Source organism: Schistocerca serialis, chromosome 10, assembly GCF_023864345.2.
Source record: "Schistocerca serialis cubense isolate TAMUIC-IGC-003099 chromosome 10, iqSchSeri2.2, whole genome shotgun sequence".
Lineage (NCBI taxonomy): Eukaryota > Metazoa > Arthropoda > Insecta > Orthoptera > Acrididae > Schistocerca > Schistocerca serialis.
The window spans coordinates 141,362,662-141,386,388 of NC_064647.1; the positions used below are offsets into that span (position 1 = coordinate 141,362,662).

General features: G+C 41.5%; 1 protein-coding gene across 17 annotated transcripts in view; it reads left to right on the forward strand.

The window, feature by feature from the left end:
• The window catches only part of LOC126424828 (zinc finger protein 501-like), a 148,055-nt gene that overhangs the window by 113,972 nt on the left and 10,356 nt on the right, over positions 1-23,727 (forward strand). For 15 of the 17 annotated variants that reach the window (XM_050087622.1, XM_050087630.1, XM_050087625.1 and 12 more), the window contains one exon: positions 1,006-1,055. In XM_050087622.1, the coding sequence (XP_049943579.1) occupies positions 1,006-1,055 (50 nt within the window). Of the gene's footprint in view, positions 1-1,005; positions 1,056-5,922; positions 6,138-14,861; positions 15,005-23,727 lie in introns of those variants that run through there. The other 2 variants (XR_007576220.1, XM_050087637.1) reach the window with 2 other exon arrangements.

Sequence of the window (23,727 nt, forward strand, 5' to 3'; positions counted from 1 at the left end):
AACTTAAATCATGAGCAAACCAGACAACCATGGAGATCTGATTGGTGTGAATTTCCCTATTTGGAGACTTGGTTGCTACGAGTGTCAACTGCATGATGATATGGCCCAAGTGAAAGCAGTGTAATGTTTGAGCAGGAAAGTCTATATGTCAATTTTGATATGGAGGGACTGTTGTTTAGAATATTTGTGTTCATATCTCTGGCCACAATTGTGTGTTCACCACAAAGATTCCAGACCGTAGAGTGAATTCTAAGCTCAAGAGCTGTCCAACTTTAGGATGAGAGGGGAGGGGGGGGGGGGGGGGGGACATGATGATGGTATATTGCACGAGAAGATACTTTCTGGTGAGAGATTTAATTTCAATGAACATGTGTTTAGGTTCTTTGTCTTTATGTCTGGACGTGAGAACGACCTTGGGGAATAAATTTGCATTTACACACGCCACCACACCACCGTCTCATTAGTTATATCTAACCTGTCTCAGAAAGATATAGCCATCAAGACTTGCAGAACCGGGAAGAATGTGCATCCGGCATCAGGCACTTTCCCCAACTGAAGTATGACATGAAAGTGGAGTTCCTGAAATACGTATCTGAATTCACTCAAGTGGGCTGTTAAGGGCTCAACATTCACATGGGCAAGTTGCAGTGTATGGCAATCGCAAATTGTTTCCACTGTAATCCTGCATGTAGGAGGAATAGCTGCTTTGGAGACAGGCATCGTATGTTATGGAAAGGAGTGATGCACATAGTGCAACAGACAGATTGGAGACAGGAGAAAGTGGGGAGGTTTGAGGTCGGGTATATTTGCCTAGTGTGGAAGTTGATGGCATGTGAGGTTACACAAAAGGACCTATTAAATAAAGGAGAATGGAAACAAAGATTATTTGTTGTGAGGAAATATGGTTGAGGATACTGACAAATGCATAAACAATTAACCATCTATACTAACGGGTTAAAATTAGTAAATGTATTTTACAGTAAATGCTCTAATCCTCTTTTTCAGGAGCTCAAGCATGAAGTGGAGTCAAGAAGTAGTGGCAGTGAATCAGAAAGGTATTGTACAACTTTTTTATATCTCGTCTTTTTCATTTTGTGCATGTGTTGTTTTACAGCTTTATGTTGTAAGCATTGTGGCAGAAAATAATGTTACACGTGTGCACATAATACTGAACATTGGTGACAAGTGCCTGTAATGTTTACACATTTGATATGCCTTGACACATTCAGCCATGAACTCGTTTCCACCAGCAGCTTGTGTTCGAGTAATTAGTTGGTATCTGTAGTGCTGGAGAATGTCAACTCTTTGAAATTATTTACATGAACCTCCGGTAAAATTGCATATCACGATGAAGATTTTGAGAGAAGCCTTTGGACTCTGGAAGTTTTCAGTCTGTCATATTTTGAAGATGTGTGGATGACACTTTTGTAGAGGGCCCCACAGTGAGGAGAAACTTCATCAAATTTACCATGAGTTTGGAAATTATTGATGCCTCCCATTGATGGACGTCTGGGTTAAATTTAAAACTGACATCACCGTGGGTCATGGCGTCTTCCGCAAGCCGACAACTAAATATATTTGCTTTCGAGGGGGCAGCTGTTGCCATTCAGTGAAGGCAGTTGTGTCCCCAATAACCTTGTTCATGGTGCACATATTATTGCTGACGAGGACCGGGATCATCTACAGGAAGAACTCGAACACCTCAAAGAAGTTTTTGGAAATAAATGATATCCACCATGGAAGATCTGCAAGGCTTTGCAATCAAAACTGAAGGAGTGTGTACCATCTCAAGTGGCTGAAGAGGAAAGGATCATGAGGAAGCTTTGTTCTAAAATAGGTCCTACGCTCATGAAACATGTTTCAGGCTATTTTTCTATCAGCACCAAATATTGCTACACTCCTTGACTGTGTGAAGGGTGACTTGATTTACAGATGGCAGATGTGTATAAGTTTCCCTGTCAGTGTGATTTATCAAATAAAGGACATACTTTGCATATAGTTCAAGAAAGTTACATGGAACATTGACCTTATATCCTCCTGCCTCGGCATGATAAACCTGCTGTCGCCAGACATAATATAAAAGCAAGTCGAGCAGTTGACTGCAAGAACATGCAGATTTCAACATCTGTTTCACCCATCTGAGATTCAATTTTCAGGGAGGGTACTGAAATATATTGGTTGTGATGGTTTCAACCTTCACAAAATATTGAATCTGGCACTGGCAGTAGTTCTCTCTTATAGGCAACAACTGTTGACCAGAATTATGAAACATCTTTCACAGTAGGATCACATTACATTGTATCTTTGCCATCCTTGTATTTCTTCCACAATGATTTATCACATAGTAATACACACTTGGCTCACACCATCAGTATATCAGGTGGACAAAGTTGCTTTGCCATCAGTCTTTCTGGCTAACTCTGAAAGTGGCCGAATGGCTTGTAGCCAAAATATTAGCAGCAAACAGGGTTTGATTCTTGCTGATTTCATCAAGTTTTATGGATCTCTAGTAAAATTATTCATATATTGAGAGCAGAAAATTCACACATAAATGTGGGCTGCACTTCTCAGTCTATACTGATTTGAAAGTGTTGCTAATTTCTAATGGCAATCCATATTTAAAATCATCTTGCCTGATGTATACAGCTTTGTAATATGTATGTTGTTCCGTTTAGTACAGTTGCTGATACGTGTAAGGTGCTCACTTCCTGTTCATAATGGTGAGAGCGATTCTTGCTTTGCACGTGACTGTAGTCTCTGTAACATGATAAGAGATGAAATTTCTGACACTTCTTGATCATTACAATGTCATTTACATTGTAGAATATGCTTTTGCTTGCATTGATATTCATATAAAAGCATCAGATCCATGCATACTCACATCTTCTGAAAACAGCTCAAATGCACATGTTAGGTAACCTCCACGGTGTGTCACACATGATTAAAAGTTAGCAATATTTATATTATTATTTACCCGTATAGACTACACAGAGCCCATATATTATACAGCTCAATATTATACTCTTCAGTGTGATAGCGAGCATTTGGAAATACCTTTGTTGCTCATGAAGCACAAGCACTGTCATTTAAAGTCAAAAACTAGAAACTAGGTAAAGAGAAGTGCAAGCCAGCAACACCCTCAGGATTTTTCTATGTGTTTGCTATATCTCCATCAACGCTCCCAGGATTCTCCAGAAAGTTCAGGTTCATATGGTTTTTCACCTTCCATCGAAGATTGCAGATCTTCAGTGATCAGTGAAAGCAGATTTGTTGTTGTGAAAGGCTGCAATTCTCAAAATACCTTGGCTGTGTGGTAGGGCTTACATATGCCAGGCCATGCACACCAGGGAAAAATGCTCCACTGGATATCAACACTGCACTAAGCTTTTGCAGTCAATTAAGTCTGCTACTGGTCAACATTGTATCCCCACAGAGAATTAAATGGTATGTGATGAACATTTAGTTAGAGAAACATCTGTTTGGACTCCATTATTAAAGAATCTGTGGAAATACACATGGCAGAAAATTAACCGTGACAACAGGTATCAGTGAGATAACCTGTGGAACCACATCATTTCCGTAATTTGCTCTAAATGAAGATGAAAGATTACACCAATGCCAACAGTGAGCAGCAACCCAGAAAGAAGTAGAGCTCCACAATTCCACAAGTGACAACAGTGCCTGCCATATAATGTGGTCACTCTGTGAGTATGATTTGAAAGCATGCATGGAATACAGAGACCCAGCATGCTAATAAATTGCAGAATGGTGAATGACTGGCACACACCCAGTCGAAATATTGTGGAGTGTCGTGAATGACAAAGGGCTGCAAGCCCAAAACGTCTTAGAACACATGCTACACTTTAACTTTGACTGCTATTTGTGACAGTTACAGTCACGCTTTCAGAGGTAGCATGATGCCAATATGAGCACCACGCAGTGATATGGCTATATGTCTACATTTCTGCAGCAAAACCTTTCAAAAATGTTGTCAAAAAATTCAATAAGTAGATGTGTACGTTTCTCTGGGTATGAAACAGAGAAGGGGAGGCATGATATCAGGTGTCCCATTACACAGTAGCAAATGGCAAATATAGGCCCATATTGCATATTACATAGTGGTGTAGAGAATGGTTAAGATAAATATGTTAAACCCACTAACAAAAAAAATTTCTCATGCAGCCCTGTACAAGGAACATAGGCTGATGACTCAAAACATTATGACTCCCTGCTTAAAAGCATGCTGCTCCCACTTTGGAACCCAGTGCAGCAGCAGTACTGCATGGCATTGATTCAACAATTCCTCCATAGGTTTCCAGAAGTACGTGACAACACATGTTTATGCACAAGTCATGCAAAGTAATGAAGCTATGGATATCCTGGACTGCTTTTATGCAAATGAACTGTCAAGCTCAGGGTGACAAGGTATTGGCAGACAAAAGAGGGCAATGGTCTATGATGTCACACCAGATGGCAGCAGAGAAAAGATGGTGAACAATTATGTCACATAGTTTGTGACCCCCCCTTTTTAAGGCAATTGTGTTATGATGACACCACGTGCATTGTACAAGTAGAAAAAAATCTGTCCATTATCTTGTTGGAATTTAGGAAATGTGTTTGCTTCACTACCAATCACATGATCGTCAAAAACTGATTGGATATGTTCAAATTGGCATCATAGGAAGCCATATAAAAAAAGACCAATAAATAAGAAAGTTCCACCTAGCTCAAGAACTTGTGACATGATCATCGAAAATCAGTCGCACAAGTCTGAAAAGGGTATTAGGAAGCTACATAAAAAAGATTGATAAAAAATGGCAAGGGAGTAGAATATTGTTGATGTACCACTGTTCAATATGATTGGTGCAGATGACAACCCAGGGGGGTCCTGCAGTGAAAACAATAATACTCCAGACCATTACCCCAGGTTGTCAGGCCATGCATTAGACAGCAGCATGTATGGCATCCCACCATTGTTCGGATCATTTAGTGACATCTCTCTGGCCTGTAATCTCATTGACTGGAATAGAATTATCTGCAATGTTGAGTCCCACTTCTTTTCATAGCAGGACCCCCTCGGTTGTCATCTGTGGCATCACTACAATGCTGGTAAGTGGACAATATTCTGTGCACCATGTTATTACCCTTTATGGCAAGCCATCATGGCCTTACATTTCAGCAAGACAAAGCCCATCTGCACAAGATGAGAGTTTCTACTGCTTGTCTTCATGCTTGCCAAACCCTATCTTGGCCAGCAACGTCACTGCATCTCTCCCCAATTGGGAACATTTGGAGCATTGTGGGCATGGCCCTCCAATCAGCTTGGGATTTTGGTAGTATTACGTGACAATTGGACAGAATTTGGCACAATATGCCTCAAGAGGACATCCAACAAGTCTACCAATCAGTGTCAAGCCAAATAACAGGTTGCCTAAAGGGCAGAGCTGGACCAAAGCATTAGCAACACCATCTATTTGTGGAGCTATTCCTCTTAAATAATTTATCCAATTTTTTATGAAATTTTAATCATTTGTTTCTTCACACATGTACATCACATCTACAGATTTCTGCACTATTTGAGTTATTCCTTTGTGGTGTGTGGTTTTTTTTTTCGTGGAGCGTATATTGGGTTCAGATAGTTTTGTCTTAATGTTCCATCATTGAGAACTGTGCAAACATTTTGAACTTAAACTATGCAGCACAAACAAGATATACATTTAAAGAAATCACACCATAATGATTAATTTATTAATGAAATTACTAAGGTGAAAATATTTTCTTAATTATTTTTCATCACATTTACAGCTTAGTGATATTCTGGATGGTGGAAAAAAAGGTATACTGGTAAGAATTCTAATCATGAATGTTAACCCATGTGGTGTGCACTACACTTGTTCTGTCAAAACATAATTAATGTTACAGATAATGGTGATAGGTCTAGAACTTCAGCATCAGTTTTAGCAGAAAATCAGGGTTCTTCACAAGATAAACCACTCTCCAGGTACTCAGGACTGGTCCCTCTACAACATACATAGGACTCATTGAAATCTGGTGCTTATTATATATTCTGTAATTCACAAGATTGCAGGTATGGTCAATGTGATATGATTGTCTGCAGGACACTACAGCCATATTAAATGTACATCATGCCGTGATCTTGTCAGAGGTAGAATTTCTGTTAAATACCTTCACAATCATTACATACCTCCCAACATGTGAGTCATTTTTCTGCAGATGTTATTGTAGATGTCAAATGTAATGCAGATATCTGAACTACAAATGCAATTGAGGACTTTCAATGCAAACCTCAATGCAGTATGAATCTCTAAAGTTAGTTCTGAACATCATGTGACTGACAGTTTTGTAGTTTTTCACCAATATTGGATCCAGCTTCTGCTCTATATAGTTCAGCAGGTAATTGACTGTAAATGACAGAATGCAGATTCATGATGCAGAATCTGTTGTTTAATTCTGGATGCATGTTCCCCAAATGTAGTTTAGGAAAGTCTGTTATTCCTTTGGCATACATTATAAGCTGCCTGAAGAAATACATGTCCAGATGTTGAGCATATTTTGTAATTTTAGGTGGATACCTGTTCTCTGCTGTATTGGAAATAGCTATGTCAAAGCTGAGCTGGGAAGGTAAGGGAATTAGAATTAATGGAAGAAAGCTTACCAACTTGAGATTTGCTGCTGATATTGCCTTACTGGCCAAAGACTTTGCAGAGCTCCAAAACTTAGTTACAGATCTTGCATCGGAATGTCAGCTGGTTGGCTTGAACATGAACCTTTCCAAAACAAAAGTAATATCCAACAAATGGGTCCCAGCTGGAGATGTGAAAGTCAAGGACAGTCTACTAGAAGAGGTCAGTGAATATGTCTACCTTGGCCACATTATAAATATGAAGGGAGACATAAGGCCAGAAATCTATCGATACATCAAGCTTGGCTGGCAAGCATTTGGGAAGAATTCAAAAGTATTCAGATCAAAAATGCCAGTAAATCTGAAGAAAGCAGTATTTGATCAATGCATTCTTCCTGTGATGACGTATGGCTGCGAGACATGGACACTGAACTCATTCACAAAACGGAACTTAGGACAGCACAGAGAGCCATGGAGAGATCAATGCTGGGCTATACAAGAAAGGACAGGAAAAGGGCAGATGACATCCGGTCTGTGATGAAGGTTAATGACATCTTAGAGAGAATAATTCCTTGAAATGGCAGTGGGCTGGCCACGTTGCAAGAAGAAAAGACAACAGATGGACGAAACTAGTACTGGAGTGGAGTCCGAGAGAGCACCAGAGGCCTAGAGGAAGACCACCAGACAAATGGGACAAAGACATCAAGAAGATCGCTGGTAACACCTGGCAGAGAACTGCCCAAGACCGTCCCACTTGGAGAAGACTTCTGAAAGCCTACCTGAATCCACAACTCGAAGAGGCCACATCATCTAATGATTGAATTGGCTGATGATGATGATGATGATGATGATCATCATCATCATCATCATCATCATCTACATCTTCTGCTTCAGAGGCTTCCAGTAGTACTTCCTCGTCCTTATGACCAGACTAGGAGTCACAAAGTAGTAGTGATATTGGCCGGAAATGTGGATTCAAAATGCAGAAAAAATGTCTGCAAATGTTCTTTCATCTTTGTCCTTGCATCTACAAAGATATTTGGATGCCATTGTTTTTTGTTTTCCTATTTCCCTTGATGCAATGGATCCAAACTTTCCATTCAGTTCTTGGATACATATTTGGAGTTTGTCTGCCCATCATCCATCCATTGCTATATTAGCATTGATCACGTAGCTGTTTGTGTTACACCATTAATCGATTGCAATGCAGGTCACAGTGACATTTTCTAATTTGTGAGTGAACTCTGGTTTGAGCAATCTTATCACACTTCTTGGATGGTTCATGCATAAATAAGAAAACATAAGGAAATATCTTTCCTGATGCCATTATGGTGAAGGAATGACTAATCTTGTTCTGAACGCGATCTGTTGTATGTTGATTGGCACTGGAAGCCAGTTTGATTGGTGTTAATTACATAATCATATGCCTGCTTATCTGGGTGGGAACCTGCTTGCCTCCCATGCACTGGGCCGGGGTTCGATTCACGGCCAGGTTTGAGATTTCCTCCACTCGTGGACTGGGTGTTGTGTTGTCCTCATCATCATTTCGTCCTCGATCATCAGTCACAAGTTGCCCAATGAAGTGCCAACTGGAATGACTTGCACTTGCTGGCTGAACCCAAATGGGACCTCCAAGCCGACAATGCCATATGATCACTTTTTCATTTATTTCATAATAGAGGTCCAGATTATGGATGACCACTTTAGTATATATCTAGAGTCCTTCCACAGCTGCCAATACTCTGTCTAAAATCACCCATTAAGTCACTGCTAGAAGACTACATGTGCAGTTCTATTTCTTTTGTTACCTTGCATATATTTATCCTTAATTTGATTGGGAAATAAAAGCAATTTTTTGGTGGTATACTATTTTACATCATATGTGAGGTGCAGTAAGCCATTTTTCACTGATACAATATTTTCTCAGTAACTGTTTTTTGTTCATCATAAATTCTGCCTGCATGGTGATCAAACCAATAGGAGCAACAATATACTTTGTTATGGAATTTGTAAATTCAAAATGTATGGATTTAATATTTATGAGTGTAACAAGTGCAGGTGTAGGTACTGTGGGTAGATGAATTTGTACATTGCTCTGAGTCATTCACATGTACACTGTGCTCCTGCCTATAACAGGTGTCATTATTGAATATAATTCTAACATATGATTGCCATGGACTCAGTCTTTCTAACACAATTGATAATGCACTCTGTAGTTCACATAAGTTGATAATAATTGAATGATGCAGGTAAATGGATGAGTCCCTAGATCTTACCTTGAGTGTTGCATTCCCATACATCTCTGTGATGGTGACCTTAATACGAAGTAGAACTATAACTGGAAGAGGAGATTGAGATGGTTCATACTCTGTTGTCATCTGAGTATTGATGTACAGTGTTGCACAATGTAGCTCATCTCACTCACTCTGTACAAACTGCGCTGTAGCACAGTGTTCAGTATTCTCAATTTTTATTACTACTTGGTATTCACTGTCTGCTTTTATTGCCTTTATTCCCACACATAGATCCACTGATGGTCAAATTATGTGTTCTGGTAAAGAGTAGTAAACAAACCACATAACTGTCACTTTAGGAAAGGGTGAGTGTGTTAATCAGATATATCTGCACTGCTGTGGCTCAACAAGTAGATGTTTGAACATCATGCAGTCCATATGAATCACTTTGGGGGATCCAGTTCCAGTATGTCAATTTCCACTTGTTCAAACAGATGTGAGCCCTGCTCTAATACCTCAATGGGGTTTTGGGCTGTTGAAAAGAACATCATAAGTATTTGAAAAAGCACACAGAAAATGAGATAGCAATTGTAAAGACTACTTTACGCCAAATAAATGTAAGATAGTAACAACTATTATGAAGTGTGACTTAGTATTTACATGCAAAATCTCTCTTCTTATCCTGCCTGGGGCTGTTAGATGCTGGAAACTCATAGCCTGGGGTATTTTAATCAGATGAACCCATAGCCTATCTGTGTAATGCTGTGACTCAACAAGTAATGGTGCATGTGTTGCATGTCCTGTTCCAACATGGTAGCTAGTGACACATCAGGAGGCTGCTATTGAGCTGTTGAAAATAAGAAAAGATCATGAGTATGTGAGACAACACACAGAATAATAATGGATGGGTTAATAATAATACAGCAGTTACATTCCTATGTGGCAGTATTGTTCTTTTTTTTCCATGGCTGATCTCTTCTGATGATGAGGCTTCATGGTCCTTTCACTACAGTGAACAGTACACAAGTGGCTTTGTTGATATAGAGTTGGGTGGTGCAGTGGCTTGCATCTGGGAGGACAACAGTTTAAACATACATCTAGACATTCTGATTTAGGTTTTCCAGGCTTTCTCTAAATTGCTTAAGGCAAATGCTGGAATGGTTCCTTAAAAAGGGCATAGCTGCTTTTCTTCTTCATCCTTCCCTAATTTGAGCAGGTGCTCTATCTCTAATGACCTCATTGTTGGCGGGACATTGGACACTGATCTCCTCCTCCTCCTCCTCCTCCTCCTGACTTGATTGGTAAGCAGTTGCAGCACCAACCGCTATGTGACATCATAGTCTGCCATCTTGGCAGACATATTGTGATGTCATCATTTGGCATCATAAACTGTTCCAACTTTTCCCAGTTGTTTGAAAATGGGGATGGGACAGGAGAGATAGGCATTTGGCAACAACATTATTTTTTCCTAACGGATGAGGTCTTATCCAATGCATATAATTTTCTTTACAGGCAAGATTTCTCTGACAGACTCCTTGAAGGCAACAGCATGCGTGAGCGTATATAATAATGCCAACCTCCTGGTTATTATTATCAGGCCTTGACACTAGCATTAGCTCACTTTCGACACATGCATTATGTTTGTCTATAGACAGTAACAATTTCTGTCAATAATAACTTCCTCATGTTGCTTTACACACGTTCCCATGGCTCCTTTATGTTTTTCAGTGTTTCACTTTTTGTCAGAATACTGTGAAAGACGACATCTTGAAATTGGATCCCTTGAAGTGATTCATATGGTTTGTATGATGTAGTATACTCTATTCCTCATTTTACTGATTTGGGGGAAGTTGTGTGTGTGTGTGTGTGTGTGTGTGTGTGTGTGTGTGTGTGGGCGCGCGCACGTGCATGTGGTCGGGTACATGCAGAGTTCATCATCACAGCAGCATGTTGAGAACTTCCTCTGCTTCAAAACACGTTGCAGAATTCTGAGAAGCATTGTTCAGTGCTTTATATGCTGTTGAAAAGAAAACTGCCATTATGGCAAGCGGAACATGAGTTACGGAGGTTGTTAAACAACTGCAGCACCTTGAACACACAGTCCGACAGCTTGTGACATCATAGCCTGCCATCTTGTCTGCCCCCACCTTGTATGATGTCATAAACCCTCATCATGTTTGGCCCCATCTTATTTGATGTCGTAGTCCATCATCTTGTGACCTTCGCCTTGGCCTTGGCTTACTTTGACTGCTATCTCCATCAACCCTATAATGTCCTGTCTCCCACTGGGCTTCCTCAGCACCCTTTTTGTCGACAATTTTGCATCTATTGCAGTTCTCCACAGAGCTGCCTCATTGAGCGGCACCTTCAGTGATGTCTCGATCATCTTTACTGACTGAGCATCAACAGTGGCTTTCATTTTCCCACTGACAAAACCATTTGTATGAATTTCTGGTGGTGCAATTGGTTTCTTCCACCATTTTTACATCTTGTGCCTGTTGCCCTTCTGTTCATTGAAACTATGAAATTCCTGGGGCTCATGCTTGTTGCCGTCCCCTAATTTTCTACATGTCCGCAGTGGTAGTTCCTGGGAAGCCAATCGTACCACCCTCCTCCACTTGTACTGGTTCCTTGTCCGTTCAAAAATAGACTATGGGTGTTCTGTTTATGCATCAGTACTTCCATCCCTCTTCTGCTGTCTCAGTACTGTCTACTATCGTGGGATCCATTTGGCCACTGGTGCCTTTTACACAAGTCGGGTAGAGAGTCTTTATGCAGAACTACTACTGTCCTACAATCGTAATTTTCTCCTCAGCAGATATGCATGCAATTTTCTGCTATGCATGGCCACCCATCCTATGCCACCTCCCCCTACATATCCTTTGTTCACCAGTATGGTGCATGTCCCTCTTCTCTGTTACGTCCTGGAGTTTACTTTCAGCTCTTTCTCTGGCAGCTTAACTTCACACTATCTGCCACTTTACCGTTGGGGTGTGAACCTTGGCTTTGTTTGGTGGTCTGTGGCGTTCATTCACTTCCTAAGGACGTTGATCGAGCCTCACCCTGTCACCTTCAGTTTCATGACCTTTTGCATGGAACTTTGCGATAGTACCTTAGTGAATACTGATGGCTCTTGGACTGACAGTGGTGGTGGGTGTGCCTTCGTCATTGGCACTGACATTTTTCAGCATTGGTTTTCGGTATGCTGCTCATTATTTACAGTTGAGCTCTTTGCACTGTATCAGACCACACAGTACATCTGGGAATACAGGCTTTTCAATTGTGTCAAGTACTCTGACTCTCAGTGCCTTTCAAATCCTCTGTGTGCTGTAACTGTCCATCCCTTTATGAAATGGGTCCAGCAAAGCTGTCACTTGCTCACTCTTGATGGAGCCACTGTGGTGTTTATTTGGGTTCCTGGTCACGTCAGTCTTACAGGAAACGAGGCCGCTGACATTGCTGCCAAGGCTACAGATCTTGTACCTTGATCCTTTAGTTTTTACATTTCCTCCGATGATCTCTGTGTTGCCATCTGTCGGCAGTTGGTGTCACTTTGGCATCACCACTGGTCCTCCCTTGATGGGAAGAAGCTCCGGGTTATTCAGCATCTTCTAGTGGCTTGGACAACCTTCTCGGCCCTCTCCCGTTGAGGAGACCATTTTAGCTACGTTGCGTATTGGGCACTGTCTTTTTAGCCATCACCATTTGTTAAATAGTGCTCCCCAACTGCGTTGTGCTCATTGTGTTCATCCCATGATGATCCGTCATTTCCTGATGAAATGCCATTTTTTTAACCACTTATGTTCTGATTTGTGTTTACCATTGGACTTACCGGCCGTTTGAGCAAACGACACGCAGACTGTCGACCTGGTTTTACTTTTTATCCGTTCTAGCAATATGGCGAAGGACATTTAGTTTTTAAATCAGGACTCCAGTTCTCTATAGCTTATTTTATAGACGTCTCTCCACATCCCTGTTTCTAGCTGGCTTCTCTTCTGTCACTTGGGAGTAATGTGTAGTGGTTTATAACTTCTCTCTTTGTCTTCATGTTCTACAGTTCCCACGTGGGCCGTATCCCTCTAGTTGTTTTTGCGCCCCAAAACAAAACAAAACAGTTGACTGTGGCAACCGATTTACATTAAGTTCATTTGCATAAAAGTGGCCCTGGATGCCCATAGTCATACTTCTATGCTTTCCCGTGAATTATGAATCTGAGAGTTTTTGGTTTGGAACTGGATAGTGTTCCAGATGCCTTACATTGCTCATTTCAGTTGCATTTGGTGACCAAGACATCAATTTGAGTTCAGTACCATGTCTCCAGACTACTGTAGTGGAATTCTGGCCTTATGCTACAGGCTGTTATCTTGCTGGCTTACAAACACTGCAAGTGTGTTATTAACGCACCTGCAATTACAGTTGCTCCAAGCCCTGTGAGAAACTAACTCTAATTGTGTGAATGTGTAAATTCCTGATAGTTGCAGGCATTGTCCCTTGAATCAGTGGCTACTATGCTATGAGATAGCCGTAACTAAATATCTAATCCCTGTCTGCTGAACTTAAGTTGCCTTTAAATCAGAGGCAAGCTTCGCACAACTACTGCGAGGGATATTATTTAACTGCTCCTTTCTCGCAGCTAAATAATTTCTGTGATGTTCCTTACATAAGCAGTGATTTCAAACACAAGATATGTTTTGTATATTAGAAACTCTGCTTTGATCATTTTCTTTAGCACAAGGGTTAAAACTATCTCACTGTAGAATAAGACTCACTGAACTTCATTTTTTCTCCTACTGGATTAGGCTGTACCTTCCTGATGTCATTCAGGAAGATAATAAGAACCAACTCTCTTACTATACTCTCAGTAGGCTATAGTTACTTCATGTATGTCGTAGCAGGCCCAGATGGCAGTTCAGAGGTTGAGCAGATACTACAAAACACATATCGTATATTAGTTCAATTTAGTAAAACTCTTAATACAGTATGCTTAACCTGGATGCAATCCATGCCCATGGAAATGACAATATATATTTAGTTCTGTTGCGTAACAGAATAATAACTGTCAATTACTTTGATTGGTACTAAATGACAGTGAGGTATCACATTCATTTAACTATAAAGTTTGGTACTCGCTTCTGACTAACAATACTAGATTACTCCTGAATCCCAGTTACAGTGATACTGATATCAGCGCTAACAGAATGGGGCAAGCAGCGCTGTGCTCTGATGTAAGTAGATTTCCGGCAGCAGTGGCATTCTGAACCTCATGAGGACGTGTCTTTGCTGTCTCTCTTCATGAATGTGTCTGGCAGCAACTGTCCTGTTCCATCTGGACCTCACTTTTCAGATGACACCTCACTTAGATTTAATCCTCATCCTATTTTCCACTTGTCATGTTAGCTGTATTTAAAAGTACACTCTAAGATAAAAAGACGATGTACCATGAAGGAATTAGCTGAATGAGATGGAAAATTACAAATGTGATGTACATGTACAGAAAACAAATGGTTACAGTTTCAGAAAAGTTGAATGATTTATTTAAGAGAAAGAGCTTTACTAATGTGTTGGTTCATCTCTGGCCCTTATGCAAGCAGTTATTTGGCTTGGCATTGATTGGTAGTTATTGGATGTCCTTCTGAGGGATAACATGCCAATTCTCCGCAATTTGCCCATTAGATCGTCAAAAATCCTGAGATGGTGGAGGATGCTGCCCATAGTGCTGCAAATGTTCTCTTCTGGGGAGAGATCTGGCAATGTTGTTGATGAGTCTATCAGTGTGCTTCTTTCCTGTACTACCCAAGTAGGAAACTCAGTAAATGATTTCAAATTGAAAGAACCAAGCAGTACTTCAAGGTTGTGCTTCTGTCAGACTCTTTCAGAAAATCTGCATTGAAATCCCCACAAAAAATAATTTGCTTGACTGACAGTTGTTGCACGTCCATCTGAGGAGGGGTACTGTACCTAATTATGACCAATTTACCCCTTAGGTCATCAATAACCCAAGCTGGCTGGAGGCTCTGCCCATAATTCTTCAAATGTTCTCAACTGAGCAGAGATCTGGTGACCTTTCTGGCCAAGGTAGGATTTGGCAAGCTCGAAGACAAGGAGTGGAAACTTCAACCATGGATGGGTGGGTATTATCTTATCTTGCTCAATATAAGCGAGGGATTGCTTGCCATAAAGGGCAACAAAACTGGATGTAGAATATCAGTGATGTGTACTGTCACGCACTAACAGTGCTGTGGTGAAAACCAAAGTATACTGCTATGAACAGAAACGTTTGCACTGCCGGCCGTGTAACTTGTGAACCTGACAGCTACACTCATGCTCATAAATTAAGGATAATGCTGATACATGGTGAAAAAACGCTGTGGTGGGTGTTTTGCGGGTTTATATTACCTTGTGGTATGACAATGCAGCGCATTTGACCTGCGGTCATAGCACGCTGGCTTTGGCAGCAGTCCACTTATGCAGAGGTGTTTTGGTGCATGTCAGAATACGGTTCACCGAGTAAGTTTGCAGACGTTTTCAGATGTGCTACTGGTGACTGTGTGTTGAAAATGGCTCAAAGAACACATGTTGATGACGTTATGCGGGTTAGAATACTAGGGCAACTGGAGGCTGGTCAAACACAGCAGGTCTTAGCACGGGTCCTCTGTGTGCCACAAAGTGTGATCTGAAGAATATGACAACAATTCCAGCAGTCAGGAAACGTGTCCAGGCTCTATAGTACGGGATGTCCACAGTGTACAACACCACAAGAAGACCACTATCTCACCATCAGTGCCCACAGACAGCCACGGAGTACTGCAGGTAGCCTTGCTCGGGATCTTACCGCTGCCACTGGAACAGTTGTCTCCAGACACACAGTCTACAGACGACTGAACAGACATGGTTTATTCGCCCGGAAACCTGCAAGGTGCATTCCACTGACCCTTGGTTACAGGAGAGCCCATAAAGCCTGGTGTCAAGAACACAGTACATGGTCATTGGAACAGTGGTCCAAGGTTACATTCACGGACGAGTCCAGGTATAGCCTGAACAGTGATTCTCACTGGGTTTTCATCTGGTGTGAACCAGAAACCACATACCAACCCTTCAACCCCTTAATGTCTTTGAAAGGGACCTGTATGGAGGTCATGGTTTGATGGTGTGGGGTGGGATTATGATTGATGCACATATACCCCTGCATGCCTTTGACAGAGGAACTGTAACAGGTCAGGTGTATCTGGACGTTATTTTGCACCAGTATGTCCACCTTTTCAGGGTTGCAGTGGGTCCCACCTTCCTCCTGATGGATGATAATGCATGGCCCCACCGAGTTGCCATTGTGGAGGAGTACCTTGAAACAGAAGATATCAGGTGAATGGAGTGGCCTGCCTGTTCTCCAGACCGCAACCACATTGAGCACGTCTTGGATGCTCTCGGTCGACGTCTTCAAACACCTACGACACTTCAGGAGCTCCGACAGGCACTGGTGCAAGAATGGGAGGCTATACCCCAGGAGCTGCTCGACCACCTGATCCAGAGTATGCCAACCCATTGTGTGACCAGTGTACATGTGCATGGTGATCATATCCCATATTGATGTCAGGGTACATGTGCAGGAAACAATGGCGTTTTGTAGCACATGTGTTTCGGGACGTTTTTCTCAACTTATCATCAATAATGTGGATTTACAGATCTCTATCGTGTGTTCCCTATGTGCCTATGCTGTTAGCACCAGTTTTGTGTAGTGCCACGTTGTGTGGCACCACACTCTGCAATTATCCTTAATTTACGAGCATGAGTAATTTACAAGCATGAGTGCAGTTACAGGATACACAATAGCTGTATACAGTCTTCCAAAATAGTGTGTTCGAATAATGATATAACAGTCACAGATCTTAGGGAAAGCTTGCAACGTTTAGACTGGAATGAGGTGTGCATGGAATCTGACGCAAATTTAAAATGTAACTAATTTCATGATACTATTTTTAGTATATTTCAAAACGTTTTCTTTAAGAAGATTGTGAAATTGTTGTTATTGTAAGAAACTATCTAAGAAGCCATGGCATACTAGAGAGATAAAAATATCTTGCAAAAAGAAGAGGGAAATGTGTCTTATAACTAGAAGGAGTAATGATCCAGAAACAGTCAAATATCATAAAAACTGCTGCAGTGTATTAAGGAAAATTATTAAAAAATTCATAGGTATGTGCAATATGTTAGAGATGACACAAAATTAAAACAATTGTAATATTGTTAAAAGGGAAACAGGGCAACCGAGAGCACAGGAAGGCTGCTTTTCTGTGAGAGTCAGTGAATTTTGTTAACAAAAAGTAAGAAGTAGAAGGTATTTTTGATGATAATTTTTTAACTGTTGTAGAAATAAAGGATCCAGCTGGTCATTAGAAAACACAATGGACTTTGGTCATGTAAGAGACAATACCTATGCAGTTTGATAAAATTGAAATTCAGCCCACCTCTCCTACTGAAATTAGAAAAAAATAAATACACTGAAAAGTAAAAGCTCGCATGGAATTGATGGTATTTCCAACACAGTAATAAAAGCTTGTTTCCAATAGGTAAGTAGGATTCTCAGCCATATATGTAGTAGCGCACCGAAAGAGGGAATTTTTCCAGATTGACGGAAATATGCTATTGTTAAACCATTGCAAAAAAAAGGGGGATAGGTGTGGTGTGATGCTAACAACTTCTCCCCAAACTTACTTTTCACAATAAAATTCTTCAGTGTATCAGACCGCATCGTCATAATTTAAAATGCGCCAACGTTTTGGCCAGCGTTGCAGCTAGCCTTCATCAGGGCCTTATGTTAACTGCTAAATGAACACACTTGGTTCCTTGAACAGCTGCATGAGATAACCGTGTCGTTACTTGATTGGCTGTAAAAGGAGGAGGAGGAGGGGTGAAAGGTATGCTTTATTGGTGTTTCCTTTATTATCTGTCATTGGCTGAAATAGCTGTTTTCTATTGGTCTTTATATTAATCCACCCCATTGGAGGAGATGGACGAATAGCGAACAGGTGATGGCTGTGACGTCACACTGTTTCCATGCTGTCCAGAAGCCGGCTGCGGCGTGCCATTGCTTTGTGTGCTCGCGACCACTACTGCGGCTCTCCGCGTGTCTGCATGGACCGCCACGGCTCTGCCACCGCTCCGTAGCCCTGCTATTGCAGGCAGCCAAGACCTCGGAAGCTTGTACCCGTCCTCTCTATTCATGTTGGCGGGTCTTTTGGCTATTTCTATCGCCTCTCTAATCTTTCTTTTGAAAGTGAGAGGCTGTTTCGCCAGGACGCGGGCTTCTTGAAAAAACATTGGTTTCCCGCACTCATCTCGGTGTTCCGCCACTGCTGACTTAGTGTGTTGTTTCAGGCGAATATATCTTTCATGTTCCGAGAGCCTTGTGCTAATCGGACGTCCCGTCTCACCTATGTAGACTAATCCACACGCACAACCAATTTCATACACGCCAGCTGTGTGTAGTTTGTCAACTGCATCCTTGGTAGAACCGAGCATGTCTGATATTTTGTTTCTGCTTCAGAAAATTGGTTTGATGTCGGCTTTTCGTAGAATTTTGCCAATACGTTCGGTGACCCCTTGTACATATGGTAACGCAGCAATGCTCTGTGCCTCCTTCTCCTCTTCCCTATTAGTCTTCTCCCTTGTCGACATGGTGCTGTCTATCATCTGCTTCCCATAGCCATTAGTTCCGAAGATGGACCTGAGGCGTTCAAGTTCTGTCTTCAGATGTTCTTCGTCGCTTATCCTGTACACTCTCTTCGTTAGTGTGCGCAGGGCGGACTTCTTCTGCGTGGGGTGATGGTGGGAGGAGGCGTGAAGGTACCTGTCCATATTGGTTGGTTTCCTGTACACTTTGTGGCCAAGTTTACCATCAGGTTTTCGATAAACTTCCATGTCGAGAAAAGGCAGCACCCCATTCTTCTCTGTTTCCATTGTAAACTGAATTTTCCTATGCTGTTGGTTAAGGTGCTTGTGGAAGTTCTGTAACTCCTCTTCTCCGTGGGGCCAGATGACGAAAGTATCATCGACATAGCGAAGCCAACAATTTGGACGTAATGGTGCGGACTGGAGGGCTGTTTCCTCAAATGCCTCCATGAAAATTTCTGCTGCGATAGGCGATAGGGGTGAGCCCATAGCTACACCATCAGTTTGTTCATAAAATTGACCACTCCACTTTAAATATGTGGTCGTCAGACAATGGCGCACAAGCACACATATATCAGGTGCCACACGTTCTTCTAGGATGTTCACAGTATCTTACACTGGGATATTCGTGAATAGGGATTTGACGTCGAAACTAACCATCAGATCTTGGTCCGTAACATGCATTTCCTTTAGGAGAGACACGAAGTGAGTGGAATCCTTAACGTAGGACTCGGTTTGATGCACTAGGTGTCGGAGCCTAGGTGCCAGTTCTTTCGCTAGGTGGTAGGTCGGCGAATTTATACTGTTTACTATGGGCCTTAAGGGGAAGTCGGTTTTGTGTACCTTCGGTACACCATATATCCTTGGTGCCTGTGTCACTTGCCGGATGAATCTTCTGGCCTTGTCGAAGTTGATTCTAGAGTGCTTGAGCAGTGCCTGCGTCGTTTTGATTACCTTGGCCGTCGGATCTCCCTGAAGTTTCTTGTAGATAGGTTCTGCGAGAATATCTTCCATTCGTTTGTTGTAATCAGTTGTGTCCAAGACTACAGTGGCGTTGCCCTTATCTGCCTGTACCACTACTAAGTGGGGGTTGTCCCTGAGTTCCTTGATGGCATGGTATTCCTCAGCGTTGATGTTTTGCTTCGGTGGCTTTGCTTTATTCAGAACTCTGACCGTTTCCTGCCGGATCTTCTTCGCCTCGGCCTGTGGCAGATGACGTACCGAAGCCTCTACGGATTCTATGATATCTTCTTTTGGAACTCGCTTAGGTGCGACTGCGAAATTCATCCCCTTGGCCAGAATTGCTGTGGTTGCTTCGCTCAAGGTGTGGTGGAGAAGTTGACCACTGTCCGTCGCCTGTCCAGCGTCAATGTTTCGTCCGTGGCTTTCTGTTGTAGTTTGACGTACTTTCTCATCTGGCGGTTAGTAATACTATTGCTGGTCCTTGATGCTTGCTGAAAGGTTAACCTGTCGACTTTATCCCAGTCTTCCATCTTTTATGAACAAACTGATGGTGCAGCTATGGGCTCACCCCTATCACCTATCGCAGCAGAAATTTTCATGGAGGCATTTGAGGAAACAGCCCTCCAGTCCGCACCATTACATCCAAATTGTTGGCTTCGCTATGTCGATGATACTTTCGTCATCTGGCCCCACGGAGAAGAGGAGTTACAGAACTTCCACAAGCACCTTAACCAACAGCATAGGAAAATTCAGTTTACAATGGAAACAGAGAAGAATGGGGTGCTGCCTTTTCTCGACGTGGAAGTTTATCGAAAACCTGAAGGTAAACTTGGCCGCAAAGTGTACAGGAAACCAACCAATACGGACAGGTACCTTCACGCCTCCTCCCACCATCACCCCACGCAGAAGAAGTCCGCCCTGCACACGCTAACGAAGAGAGCGTACAGGATAAGCGACGAAGAACATCTGAAGACAGAACTTGAACGCCTCAGGTCCATCTTCGGAACTAATGGCTATGGGAAGCAGGTGATAGACAGCACCATGTCGACAAGGGAGAAGACTAATAGGGAAGAGGAGAAGGAGGCACAGAGCATTGCTGTGTTACCATATGTACAAGGGGTCACCGAACGTATTGGCAAAATTCTACGAAAAGTCGACATCAAACCAATTTTCCGAAGCAGAAACAAAATATCAGACATGCTCAGTTCTACCAAGGATGCAGTTGACAAACTACACACAGCTGGCGTGTATGAAATTGGTTGTGCGTGTGGATTAGTCTACATAGGTGAGACGGGACGTCCGATTAGCACAAGGCTCTCGGAACATGAAAGATATATCCGCCTGAAACAACACACTAAGTCAGCAGTGGCGGAACACCGAGATGAGTGCGGGAAACCAATATTTTTTCAAGAAGCCCGCGTCCTGGCGAAACAGCCTCTCACTTTCAAAAGAAAGATTAGAGAGGCGATAGAAATAGCCAAAAGACCCGCCAACATGAATAGAGAGGACGGGTACAAGCTTCCGAGGTCTTGGCTGCCTGCAATAGCAGGGCTACGGAGCGGTGGCAGAGCCGTGGCGGTCCATGCAGACACGCGGAGAGCCGCAGTAGTGGTCGCGAGCATACAAAGCAATGGCACGCCGCAGCCGGCTTCTGGACAGCATGGAAACAGTGTGACGTCACAGCCATCACCTGTTCGCTATTTGTCCGTCTCCTCCAATGGGGTGGATTAATATAAAGACCAATAGAAAACAGCTATTTCAGCCAATGACAGATAATAAGGGAAACACCAATAAAGCATACCTGTCACCCCTCCTCCTCCTCCTTTTACAGCCAATCAAGTAATGACACGGTTATCTCGTGCAGCTATTTAAGGAACCACGTGTGTTCATTTAGCAGTTAACGTAAGGCCCTGATGAAGGCTAGCTGCAACGCTGGCCGAAACGTTGGCGCATTTTAAATTATGAGGATGCGGTCTGATACCCTGAAGAATTTTATTGAAGAAGACAACGGCCGCGGAAGTCTACGCTTACATTTACTTTTCACAGATTTATCCATAATTCTTGAAAAACTAATGTATTCAGGGGTAGCTTCACATATTTGTAAGAATGAAGTACTAACAAAATGTCAGTTTGGTTTTGAGAAAGGCTTTTTGACAGAAAATGCTATATATGCTTTCACTAATAAAATATTAAATGCTGTGAATAATGTAACATCACCCATTGGGATTTTTGAGATCTTTCAAAGCCTTTTGACTGTGTGAGTCGTGACATTCTTCTGGATAAGTTCAAATATTGTGGTATGAGTGGGACAATGCACAAATGGTTTAATTCCTACGTAACTGGGAGAATGCAGAATGTTGAAATTGACAGCACAGATAGTCTGCAAAAATCAGCACAGTCTAGAATTGGGGAGGTATCGAGAAGGATGTCCAACAACATTCAGTTTTGGGTCTGTTACTGTTCATAATATATATATTTATGACTTGCCACTCTATATTCATGGAAATGCAAACCTAGTTCTTTTTGATGGTGATACAAAAAATAGTAATCACTTCAAAGAATCAAGAATTAGCTGAGGAAATTGTAAATAATGTCTTTTAGATAATGAAGTGGTTCTCTGCGAATGGACTCATACTAAATTTTGCAAAAACATAATACATACAGTTCAGTACAGTAAATGGCAGAGAGAGAGAGAGAGAGATAGAGACTTCAAACAAAAGTTTGTTGTTAAAAGTAGAATATTCAAAATTTCTAGGTATGTGCATCGCTGAGAGATTGAATTGGAAGAAACACATTGAAGATATGCTGAAATGTTTTGTTTCTGCTACTTATGCTATTTTGGTTATTGCAAGATTTGATGATAAACAAATCAGTAAATTGGGCTACTATGCCCATTTTCATTTCCTACTTTTATATGAGATCAGATTTTGGGGTAATTCACCTTTAAAGTTTTCATTGCACAAAAGTATGTAATCAGAATAATAGCTGGAGCCCACCCAAGACACCATGGAGACGTTTGTTTAAGGAACTGGGGATATTCACAGTACCTTCACAATATGTATATTCACATATGAAATTTGTTATTAATAACCCATCCCAATTCAAAAATAATGTTGAAGTGCATAGCTACAATACTAGACGAAATGATGATCTTCACTATACTGGATTAAGTCTGACTGTGGCACAAGAAGGGATGAATTATGCTGCAACAAAAGTCTTTGGTTATTTACCAAACAGCATTAAAAGTTCTGCAAATAGCCAACGAGCAATTAACTTCTATTCAGTAGATGCATTTTTAGATACAAAGTAGTGTAATTGTAAAAAAAGAAAGTAACAGTTTTATAGTGCAAAGAAAATTTACGTTAAATTGACATATTCAAGATCATTACGAAATGTTGTTTTCGTGTTCTATGGAACAAGTGTTAATTAAATGTAATGCCAAGCCAATCAACTGCTAGCATAAGGGATGGAGGGGGCCAACCCATTACTGATTTGCTCATTTTCTAAAGCTCTTTCTCTAGAATTAGTTAGTCACATTTTAATCATTTGTTTCTCTGTACATGTAAATCACATGTACATATTTCCATCCCATTCGGATTTGTCCTTGATGGTTCATCATCTTTTTTTTCTTGGAGTTTATATACCACATACACAGAAATAGTGGCATAATGCTAAATTTAGTGCCAACCTACACTAAACAATGACTCTAGATCATTTCATGGTGGAATTTTGGATTCTCAACCCATCTTCCAAACTTGAGAATTGGCTGGTATCTTGTCATGGACATCAAAGCAACCACTTTGTTTCACATCTCATCGTGAACTCCCAGCAAACTAAAAACGTTCCAGCTCCTGTACTGTATTTACTGACAATAATTTGTTTTTTCCCCCCCTTTCTTCAGCATCAATAAAATTAACCAACAGCTGTACACTTTAAGATATTGTGAATTTCATTTGTTATGCAATTGCTTCACACAGAGACATGACAGCAACTGTCCAGTAATGTATGGTACTGTACAAGTTCGTTAATTTGGAGACAAGCATATGGGGCCTGAAGATGACAAATGAAATCCCAAAACTGATTGCTTTCAGAGTAAAGTATACGGCTGTTGGTGAATTTTATTGGCATTGGAAATTACTTACCAGCTGATGTCCCCTGGCCATGGTGGACCAACAGACATTGATAATTTATAGTTGTCATTTTTTCTCATCTTGTTCAGAT